The following is an 11944-nucleotide window of genomic DNA, read 5'->3' on the forward strand; positions in this document are numbered from 1 at the left end:
GTTTTTTGAGACAGGGTCTCTCTGTGTATCCCTGGCTGTCCTGGAACTCACTCTGTAGACCAGGCTGGGATTAAAGGTGTGTGCCACCACTGCCTGGCATCATGCTGTTTTGTGACAAGCACATAGCAAACTTGCTATGTGACTCACTCATAGAATTTCCAGAACTGCGAGACAAAAGGCAAACATTGTGTGTGGGGGTGTGGGGTGTGTGTGTGTGTGTGTGTGTGTGTGTGTGCATGTGCGCGAGCGTGCGTGTGGAGAAAATGGCAACTACAAAGGCTGTGTAGAGAAGTTCTATAGAACAAAGTGTATCTTCTGTTAACATCACGGACAAATGGTCTGCTAAAATCTCAGCAAGCCTTCTGAAAATAATAAAAATAAGAACCAGTAAGCCTCCCCTCCCCCAAGTCTGGATTTCTGCAGTTCCCTCTGGAAGGATTTGAGCAGTTCACCAAACCAAAGGGGAAAAAAAAAATCTAATTTAGAAAGTAAGACGAATCCAAGGAGCATTGCTCTGTTATAGGAGGAAAACCCCCAGACCCTTGCTCCTAATCCCCACTTGCTATATTTGGGGGATTGATTCTCTTCCCTCCTGAGGATGCTCATTATTTTTACTAAATGTGAAAAACAGATCCCCCATGTTTGGGAACTTGACCCTAGTGAGTAACTTGATCCCTCTAGCTGGAGTCAGTAAAATGTTTTAATCCTCTGAAATAAATTGTGGTATATTTTCATCCCCCCACTCCCTCCCCTCAAGAAAAGGAACAACGTGTAAGAATAACATTTGTACAGCAGCCAGCCAGGGAGTATCATGTAACGTGCTTAGATTTCCCCCATCATCCCAATTCAGAATCCAGCGTCCGCCTCCCTAGTGAAATACATTCAGATGGAATGCTAGTGGAGTCTTGTGTTGTTCCCTTCCACGGTCCATTTTATGAAGAGAGTGGACAAATATGTTCCAGATGGCTAGAGCAGAACACAGGTGTAGCCACCAGTGAACATCACGCCCTGGGATCCATGATTTCTGCTGAGTCTGTACTCTTCACAACTCCTTATCATGTCCGCCCTGGTTTCTAACAGCCTGCTCTGTGGACTAGTAGTGTATGTTTAGCATCTTTTAATCCAAAAGAGCAGCGAGTTAGCCTCAGAACCACGGAGGGGTCACTCTTCCAGATGGTGGCTTCAGGTCTTCAGGGTTGGAAACCTGTCTTCCTTCCTTCAGGCTGCCTATTTGACAGTGCTGTCCTCAGGCAGCAACCCAGACGCTGAGGCAGTCCAGAGCAGCTTCTTTCTGTTTTAATTCTCTTGGGAGTAAATAAGGCCTTGTTCTCATGCCTCTCAGGAAAGTTGCTTTAAGCCGTTATAAACACTTTGTGAGCATGTGACTGGACATGTATGTGGGTGGTTTTTGAACATTGTCATTTTTAATCCTGGAAACAAGTCTAGGAAATGTGCTCATTACTCCTTAAAGTAAGACTGAGCTAGAGTTTGTGAAGTTGCAAAGGTGTCTGGTCAGAAAAGTGTAGACACTCCTTTCCTTCCCTTTCCCCCACCCCCCAATTGCAAACTCCTTCCAAATCTAACCGAAGCCCCAACCATTTCCTCACTCGTGCCGAGGAGTGTGGGTGTACTTCTAAAGGAAGCGGGCGTGTTTGTCTACTCCTCCTTTTTTTCAGGCAGGAGTTAATTGGCAAATTTATTTTTCTCTTATCCCCTCAGGCACCACCAAGTCTGAAGATCGCGCTGCTTTGCTGAAGAAATTCAATGAACCTGGGTCCCAGTATTTCATTTTCTTGCTGAGCACACGAGCTGGAGGCCTGGGCTTAAATCTTCAGGCCGCAGACACCGTGGTAATCTTTGACAGCGACTGGAATCCTCATCAGGTGCGTGTGTGTTCATGGGCACCGAGGCTCTCCTCTGGAGAGGAGGGGAAAGATTATCAGTTTCATCACTCACACTTATAGGACAGAGCACACCTCTAAATGACTGGGCAGTTTCTCCAAAGGAGAAATAGCCCAGCCAATTACTATGGCCATTTCCTAGTCTCCCTCAGAGCGCAGCTATTTCTGTGTTATGCCCAAGTCTGTGAAGAGCCCAAGAGTGTGCTGGGAAACTCACTTCTTCAGTCTTAATCCCATCTCTTGGGATTGCCATTGAGCAAATTGCATCTGGTAAAGGATAAATCATCAAAAAATGTTTCAGGGGCTGGGAGTATAGCTCCATGGTGGACTGTGAGCCTAGCTTTCATGAGGCCCTGGGTTTGGCCAGTAATAACAACAAACTGAAGAACATGGCGGCTTGCAATCGCCAAGCGCTCCCTCTACACCAGAGTCCTTGTGGGCATTGCTGCACTCAGTTTTACAACTGCTCTCAAAGGTCATAAAGGTTACTATTTACATTTTTGCCTTTTAGAGACCAAGTCCTGAGCAAGTTAAATAATGTCTTCAAGGACACTTAGTATAGGCTAGTTAAACTTGCCTTCAGTTTTCTATTTTTAAAATCACACACACACACACACACACACACCCATCCAGTATCTGTTATTGGTAGCTACTTTTTTTTTTTTGATAACTTTAGAGATATTCTTTTAAAGGAGTATTTTGGTGGTTCCTCAATAAGTGTTAACTAGATCTTTTAGGCCAGGGTTTTCCTGACCGGCCCTGGGAAGTAAGACATCTGCCTGGGAGACCTTGGGTAGAGTGATAACAGCAGGACTTTCATTCACATTGTAGTCACTCATGGATTCCAGCTGATAAGACAAACTCTGTGTCCATCTCGCCCTAGCTATTAGGTAATTGGCCATCCATAGCAGGAGCATGCCCATCCCATGGAGACTGGGAAGGTTGAGTGGGGCGGGGGGGGGGGGGGGGGGGGGGGGGGGGGGGGGGGGACTTCCAAAAATGCTGCTGTCAGGAAGTGGAGTACAGGGGTACATTAGAAAGAAGCCCAGGCCTGTTTCCAGTCCCCTGCTGCCGCACCCCCAGGTATCTAACGCCCTGAGCCTGGATGCCTGTGTGTTGAGCCTTGATCTCAGTCATTCTCTGCAGAATGAAGGGTGGGGCCTGCAGCAGAGTTTACCGGCTTTAAATTCGGAAACAGTTGTTACATATTTATTTCACTATCCAGCAGGCAGGATTCCTATCAGGGTGATACATCTACAGGCTTCTTCCCGCTTCATTGTTTTCAGTGTCTGCACTACCTAGAAGCGAAGGGGGTTGGGGGGGGGGGGATGCATGAGTTCAGAATCACAAAATCCTGTGTTTATCAGGCTCTGCAAACTTAACTACAGGTTCCATAACCGAGTGGCAGAGCAGTCAACCATAAAGTCTCCCACTGGGCTCCTTTCTCACAGCTGGGCTCTTGAGTTCAGGCATCTCATGTCTTAGTTCAGTGTTCTGTTGCCATGAAGAGGCACCATGACCATGGCAACCCTTGTAAAAGAGAGTTTTTCCTTGGAGCTGGCTAATAGTTCAGAGGCTTAGTCCATTATCGTCATGGAGGGAAGCATGGTCTCACATAGGCAGACATGGTGCTAGAGAGGTAGCCCAGAGTTCTGTATCTGGGTCTGAAGGCAGCAGGAAGAGAGCTTGCCACCCGGCCTGGCTTGAGCTTCTGAAACCTCAGTGACACTTTTCTTCCAACAAGGCCACACTCATAGTGCCATTCCCTGCCGGCCTGTTGGGGCCATTTCCATTCAAGCCATCACACATCATCACACATAAATGTGGATGACGAGGGTTGAGGCTGCTGATTGAGACCCTAGACATAAATAGAACTTAGTAGCACAGCGGGCAGATTGCAAGTTCATCCCATTGGGGGTTATGGAGTGACGTCAGGGCCAGCCTGTGCAACTTAGAGATAAAGTTGACTCAAAAAGTAAAAGTTGGGCTTAGAAAGCAGTTCAGTAGTTGAAAGTTTGCCTAAAATGCCAGGAGAGGTTGGGAGTTACTCCCCAGTACTGACACAAACAAGCAAACAAAAACACAGAGTTAAACAAACATATATAGAAAAGCCTCAGAAATATTAACTCACTCAGTTATTACAGCACTTCTTTCTTGTTTATAGCTTGTAGCCCTTGTGCTTTTGGCCCAGGGAGACCCACATTCTTGGAATCTCCCCATCCCAGGAGTGCTAACTTTGGCCACTTTCTAAATAGACAGGTGATCTAGACACAAAGCCACATTTTTACTTCCCCATCGAAGGTGTTGCAACAAGTTCCCAAGGACTCTTGGAGTCTCAGTCCCGACTCTGTCATCTGCTGCCACCTGCGTTTTCGTAGTGTGGTTTTATCAACCTCCTTTAGGATGTAGGTCGGAGGCTGTACCTTCCAGGCAAGCTTGGTCTGCTACTCCTAGAAAGAGGAGATGAGTGTTCGTGTGGGGAGTATAAGTATTAAGTATGAAGGTGGAGGTTGCTGAAGGGACTAGTCCTTTCTGCTTCCGACTCAGGGAGCCCAAATCTTTAGGGTGAGACTTGGTACCAAGGTGATTGGCTGACCCCACTTGTAGTGGAAAGGTTGATGACACAGAGCCTGCCATTGGCTGCTGCTTATTGGTGAAGATGTGTTGGAAGAGATGATTGGTTCAAGCCCCTCCTCAAGGAAGCGTTTTAGTTTTCTGTTTTGCATTTGCCCTGTTCAGTCATAATTTGACAAAAGTTCAGCACATGATTCCGACAAGAATTTGTTCATGGCTTCCGAGGGCAGACTTCTGACTTAACTAATCACTCCATCTCAAAAGTCCCTGCAGCAAAAGCAGATCCCGTGTGCACACTTTTGTCCACTGTGCTTTTGTGTTGCATGGGTGACAGGAACCTGCGCTGGGCGGTTGAGGAAGCTTAAAGCTGAGTGTCACCTGTGTTAGAAGTGTCATGCTAGGAATGCAAGAAGCCGAGCATCGACCTTTGTCCTAAAAGTGTGCCTGTTCTCATGACATGTGTGTCAACGGTGCATCATCATCAGACCTGGTCCCTCGCCTGGACCACGTGATAAAAGGGCCATGCCAAGACATGTTTATTTGAGTAGTTAATCAAGTTAGGTGATGGCCTCAGACGTTTAAAGACGTTTTTTTACTTAAAGGGACAAAATGTACATGTTCACTCACAACTTCTAGTTCCCACTTCTAGCTGTGTGTCATTAAATCTTCTGATAATTTGTGTGTCCGTGCTTGTGCATACTGCAGTCTACTGTACCAGTCTGCTACTGTGGAATGTTTACTTCCTCTTTTGAAAAAAAAAAATACCAAAAGAATAGGTAATGCTTTAAAAAAAAAACCCATTTATTTATTAATATTTATGCATACCCATGGTGGTTTCCTCAGGGTAAACTTCCAAAAGTGAAATGTGAGGCAGAGCCATATCTAGTATGGCTCTTACATTATGGTACACTAGGCCACATTTACTATGCTACTAGCAGTCATTTGCATTCCCAGGTATACTGAACTATACTTGTAAAACAAAATAGTGAATCTTTGATAGGATTAGATCCAGGAATTGTATAGCTGTATACTATATGCATGTTTGTGTGAATGTATATATATATATATATATATATATATATATATATATATATATATATATAATGTATATATAATGAAATGTACATGTATATGTCTATGTATAAGTACAATGCATGAAAATACAGTTCGGTGATAGAATAGTGTTATTAACACGTTACAATGAAAAGACTGTGTGTCTTCCTACGTGAACGTGTTTTTGTAGGTAATATCTAAGTCTAAATTCTGACATCTGATCCATTGGTTTTTGTCTTGATGAAGGGCAAACCTACAGGTAGGTAAAAAATATTTTAAGAGCTAGATTTCAAATCTTGAGATAACATTTCAGTTGGCATGGTTAATTTAAGCCCAGACTTCCTCAATAGGAGATGGCCTTGAATTTTTCCAAAGACAATAGCTTGTGTATTTTTTTTTTTCACATGTAAGCAAAATCTAACCTTTGTAAAGGCTGGTTATGGAACATTCCTACATCTTCTTCTTGCGTAGCCCTGTTTGGTGGGATAGTCCAGGCGCTCAGATCCTCACAGCATATTGTTCTCAAAAACAGGATCTGCAGGCCCAAGACCGAGCTCACCGCATTGGCCAACAAAATGAGGTCCGGGTGCTGAGGCTTTGCACCGTCAACAGTGTCGAGGAAAAGATTCTCGCTGCTGCCAAGTACAAGCTGAATGTGGATCAGAAGGTTATCCAGGCAGGCATGTTTGACCAGAAGTCATCCAGCCACGAGCGGAGGGCATTCCTGCAGGCCATTCTGGAGCATGAAGAGGAGAATGAGGTATTACACAAAGCCAAACTTAGAAAATCTAGCAGTGACCTTTTGTCTCAAAAGGATCAAGAAATAATGCCTTTCCTTTGTTCCTTAAAGAATTTTCTGGACTGGTATTAATTAAAATGACTAAATTGACTGCTATCTTATATCCCAAGCATACAAAAACTCAGAAAAGGTATTCATATGTCTTTAAGAGCTATTGCCAGGGGACCTTCAAAGCTTAGCCTGTGCATACTTCCCTTTCCTCTAAGGGTTAGGTACCAGCAAGTATATTTTATTGTATTGTGAGTACTGCCTTCTAAATGCAAGATATGGAACTGCAGGAATTATACTTTATAGAACTCTGGCTAGGTGGTCATTGTTTTCTCTCTCTCTCTCATAACCCAGAACCCCATTCTCTATTGCTTTTTGATTAAGAATGGGTATACTTAAGCAGGCATAGGTTGGCCCTTCACAGCACTTCATGGTGTCTTCATCTCATGAGCTTAGAAAACTTGGCCTTAACTATCATAAAAAAGGATCTTTTAAAAACTGAACAGAGGTAGAGAAAAATCATAGAATCCTGACATCTCTATTGACAAAAATTACCAAAGTTGTGCAAAGAGTGTTTTATCTTTCTTTTATTGAGTCATTTTATTCTTTTAGATGATCCATTTCAGTCATCTTATTTTAAATATTCATTTGAGAACTGGGGATGTGTAGATCTGTGTAGAGTACTTGTCTTGTTTGTGTACATACACACACACACACACACACACACACACATACTCACGGGGGGAGAGAGAGAGAGAGAGAGAGAGAGAGAGAGAGAGAGAGAGAGAGAGAGAGAGAGACTATCAGCCTAAAATAAAAACTGAAGTATGTTAAAAACATGTCTATAAACATCCAGAGAGCAAAATACCAACACCAGTTCTTACCATAAAACTGTCCAAGGGTAGACATATTTGCTTTTGTATACCTGTGCTTAAAAGTTTGAGCATTAATTTATTTTACATATTTGCACAGGGTATTATTCTCATTGCATAAAAATAGTTTTGTGTTTTTGAAATCCTCTATAAATTAAAATTCAGATTCTTTTTAAGAGAAAATAGATGTTTTTTTCATGTAATATATTCTAATTATGGTTTCTGCCTCTTCTAACTCCTAGACTCTCCCCACCTCTCTACCCATTCAAATGCACGTTCTTTCTCACTCTGGGTCCTCTCATTTGTGAGTGGTTATCACTGGAGATAGCTTCCAGGTTAGGGATGTAGGCCTGTGTGCCTGTCCACTCACAGAACAAGGAAATACATCCGGCCCAGACCTACACAGGTGCTGTTCATCCTGCTATATTCTCTTGAGTTCATATGTGTGCCAGCATGGCTGTGTCTAGAAGGCCTTGTTCCTTTGCTGTCCTCCATTCCTCTGGCTACTGCAGTCTTTCTGCTTCCTCTTCTCCGCGCTTCCCTGAGCATTGAGGGGAGGGAATTGATGACGACATCCCATTTAGGCCTGAGTGTTCCAAGGCCTCTCACTCTCTGCATACTGTCCAGTTGTGGATCTCTCTTTATCCCTGTCTATGCAGGAGGAAGCTTCTCTGATAATGACTGAGCAAGACACTGAAGTATAGCAGAATGTTATTAGAGTCATTTTGTTACTTCTGTTGCTATACTCTTTTAGCTTTCCCTTAGGTCCCTGGCTCATCAAAGTCTCAAGTTTATGGCCACCCAAGCAGTGTTGGGGATGGGTTCGATCTCATGGAGTGGGCCTTAAATCCAACCTGACATTGGCTGGTTACTCCCACAAGCCTGTGCCACTATTGCACTACCCCCATCTTGTATGCGGCTTTATAGCCAGCCGAGTTGGCGTCTACCTTTCTCCTTTGGTGTGGCTTTCAGGATACCTTCCAGGACTCTGAACACTAGTCAGTAAGGGCAAAGAATCTAGGTAGGCACTCCCCATGCCCCAGCTCAACTTCTCCATGTTCAGTGAGTTGTGTAGATATTGTCTTTAGCAATGGGGCTTTACCTTCAGTTTGTGGCGAGCAACCAATAGCCTTTGAAATAGTTGAAGTGTTGGAGGTTTCCCTGGGACTAACAACTCGGCTACATGTAACCCATTCCCAGAACTGATGTCTGCATTTGGTGATGAGCGATGTCCAGAAGGGGCTCCTTCTTCCCTATTATTTGGAGATTGCATTTCCATCACCTTCATATATCCATTTCATTTAGGAAGCCTGTACTACATTAGGTTTCTATACTACCCCTCGAATGGTCCTTAGTTTTAACTATCCCTCTCTGTCTTCACCCTCAACCTTTTCCTCTCTCCCTACCCATTTGATCCTCCTATTCCAGTTCCTTCTCCATCCATCCATCCATCCATCCATCCATCCATCCATCCATAACTATTTTATTTCCCCTTCCTCGGGAGATACATATAACCCCACCCCCACCCCTAGTTCCTTACTCTATACCTAACATCTGTGGTTATACAGATTATGACAAGCCTAGCAAAGGCTTCAGCGCTAACATCCACAAATACGTGAATACATATTTGTCTTTTGGGGTCTGGGTTACCTCGCTCAGGATGAGTTTTTTTCCTCTAATTCCATGTATTAATTGAATTCCGTGTACCTGCTTTCCTTGCTAGTGTGGCCAGCTACTTTCCAGGGAGAGACTGCCTTGGGTGTTGGTGATGAGGCAGAGCTTTGGAAGTCTTTCTTGTGTACTCTTCATTTCTGAAATGAGCCTGCATGTGAAGTAGAGACTGATCCTGTAAAAGAATCCTGAAATGAATCTCTTTGCAAAGTGGAGAGTGCTTCGGTATTGTGCCTCCTACTTTGTCCACCTTTTATATATGTGTGTGCGTGCGTGTGTGTATGTGTGTGCATGTGTGTATGCGTGTGTGTGCGTGTGTGTATGTGTGTGTGTGCGTGTGTGTGTGTATGTATGTGTGCGTATGTGTATGTATGTATGTGTGTGTGTGCGTGTGTGTGTGTATGTGTGTGTGCATGTGTGTGTGCGTGTGTGCGTATGTGTATATGTATGTGTGTGTGTATATGTGTGTGTCTGTGTGTGTGTGTATGTGTGTGTGCATGTGTGTGTGTGTGCGTGTGTGTGTATGTATGTGTGTGTATGTATATGTGTGTGTGTTTGTGTGTGTGTGTGTGTGTGTGTGTGTGTGTGTGTGTGTGTGTGTGAGATTAGTCACCCATTGAGTGTCAGGAAATGACGAGAAGCAAGACTGGTCATATGCATTCAGATGTCCGCACACATCTAAAACCTTTTAAAATCTCTAGCAATTCATCATTTCTAGATTTTAAAATTGAAGATTTGATGCAGACTTAGGAATTAGACTATCAGGTGCCTTTTGCTTTAGTTTAGACATGTGGCCATTTCCCCAAACACTGTCAGCTGGTAAGATGGCTCAGCAGGTAAAGGCGCTTGCCAGCAAACCTGCCAAACTGAGTTTGGTCCCCAGGGCCCACATGTTGGAAGGAGATAACTGACTCCCAAAAATTGTCTTTTGATATCCACACACACATGTATATATTCTTGCAATAAATAAAAATTGAAGAAATAATATGACCAACATACTAAAAACATTTCAGATACTAACGTGATACATTTTAGTCTATTTTAAAATCTAAGTGGCACATGCTTTGACAAAGTGTGATGTGGAAGAGCTGGTACTCAGCCAGGATTCGCCACTGCATTTTTTTTTTTCATTTTAAAATGAGCTTGTAAAAAATGCTACCTGACCAGGTAAGAGGATGTGCAATGAAGCTTGGGGTTTTCTAGCTTTTCCTAAACCACAGGGGGAGGCTGATCTCTCTCAGGCCCACAGATCACAACATAGGGTTACAGGGGGGTTCTGTACCAACTGTCTCTCACTGTTAGCCGCCTGCTGGGACAACAACTGTGTCAGACAACTATTACCAGACTCTGGTAGTCTATGCCCTGATGAGAAGTCAACCGGGGACCTTGGCAAACATCAGGGGAGGGCTTCTGTGCCAACAGTCCAGGGCAGTGCAGGGTGCCATGATCACAGCTGGCATGAAGGATGAGGGGACAAAGAACACAGCATGATTTCTTGTAAACTTTCCAGCCGCTTTGTGCCTGGGTACTCAGGTCTCTGTGGGCAGCTGTCCTGCCAACTTCTAGAAGAATCTCCATCTTGTGTGAGGACACCCACGGCCTCATTGTGTGTGCACAAGGTCTTGTTAAGTCCCGAGCCCATTCTCCAGCTAATCTGCTTCCTCGTCAGATGAAATGTAACATTTAGACAGATTGACTTTAATCAACAGGGGGATGAATTAAATCGGAAGGGTTTTCAGCAGTAATGATCATCTTGAATCATACTTTATTTATTGGGTTGCATTTATTTCTAAGAGTGATTAAGTCCCTTCAGTATGAAGGTGTCTTGGGAGCTGACATCATCTAGCTTAGGCTACTGGAATATATATATATATATATATATATATATATATATATATATATATTAATCATGGTAACCACAGCATACAATTTGTTCGTAAAACCTTGAGAACTATTTATTTCTGAAAATTAGCAGATATGCCTTTATTTAACAGGATATAAAATTTAGGAACTTTTTGCACTTATATAATCACTTTTTGTACTTTATTTAAATTGTTTTAAGTAGGTATAGTTTTGAGGTATTTTTGTATTGGTAGGTTTTTTTTGTTTGTTTGTCTGGTTGGTTGGTTGGTTGGTTGGTTGGTTGGTTGGTTGGTTGGTTGGTTTTTCGAGATAGGGTTTCTCTGGCTGTAGCCCTGGCTGTCCTGGAACTCACTCTGTAGACCAGGCTGGCCTCGAACTCAGAAATCCGCCTGCCTCTGCCTCCCAAGTGCTAGGATTAAAGGCGTGTGCCACCACTGCCCGGCATTATTATTATTATTATTATTATTATTATTATTATTATTATTATTATTATTGGTAGTTTTAAATATGTCCTATCCATAGTTATAACCATCATCAATAATAGTGCCTGCCAAAATACACAGATTTAACTTATCTTAAAGATTCTGTATTCAATACCTATATATGTCTTTTTTCCTTGTCCTGGTGCATAGTGACAAAATCCTCACTGTTTTCGGTAAATCTTTGAAAAATAAACATTCATGTTTGCAGTATCTGCAGTATCATCAATAGATTTAGTAGAATTAACATTAAGTAGTTGTTCCTGTAGCTGGCATCCTCCTGTGAAGTAAGATGTCACGCCTATGTTACAGATGAGGTCATGGAGGCGGGGAGACATTAAGTAGCTTGCTTTAAAAGTAACAGAAAAGATCCACACCCAGGAGAGCTAGCATTTCTTAGAGAGCAGATTTCCCGCCCTAGACAGATTTCCTGCTGGAAAGACCGTTCGAAAAGCTCAACCTCTCAAAATACCAATGGCAGGTACTAAGCTGAGGGACCCCTTATTCCCTTTCCGTCCTGAGAAGCAGGGCAGAATATTCCTGTCCGGCCCAGATCTGTTCTTAAAGCCTCTTCAATCATTCTGTTTCTGAACCCAGGAAGAAGATGAGGTACCAGACGACGAGACCCTGAACCAGATGATCGCTCGCCGGGAAGAGGAGTTTGATCTTTTTATGGTAATGTTGCAGGAATCATGGGAAACAACAGTCTCTCCCCACCCCCTCTACCTCCCGTTTTTTTTTTTT

The 11944-nt window shown here is 43.3% G+C and overlaps 1 protein-coding gene across 5 annotated transcripts in view; it reads left to right on the forward strand.

Annotated features, from left to right (window-relative positions):
• Positions 1–11944, forward strand: part of Smarca2 (SWI/SNF related, matrix associated, actin dependent regulator of chromatin, subfamily a, member 2) — a 173218-nt gene that overhangs the window by 99573 nt on the left and 61701 nt on the right. For all 5 annotated transcript variants that reach the window (XM_031390004.1, XM_031390008.1, XM_031390006.1 and 2 more), the window contains 3 exons: positions 1720–1883; positions 6061–6288; positions 11798–11875. In XM_031390004.1, coding sequence (XP_031245864.1) covers positions 1720–1883; positions 6061–6288; positions 11798–11875 — 470 coding nt within the window. The remainder of the gene's footprint in view (positions 1–1719; positions 1884–6060; positions 6289–11797; positions 11876–11944) is intronic.

The sequence above is a fragment of the Mastomys coucha genome, unplaced genomic scaffold, assembly GCF_008632895.1.
Source record: "Mastomys coucha isolate ucsf_1 unplaced genomic scaffold, UCSF_Mcou_1 pScaffold21, whole genome shotgun sequence".
Classification (NCBI taxonomy): Eukaryota; Metazoa; Chordata; class Mammalia; order Rodentia; family Muridae; genus Mastomys; species Mastomys coucha.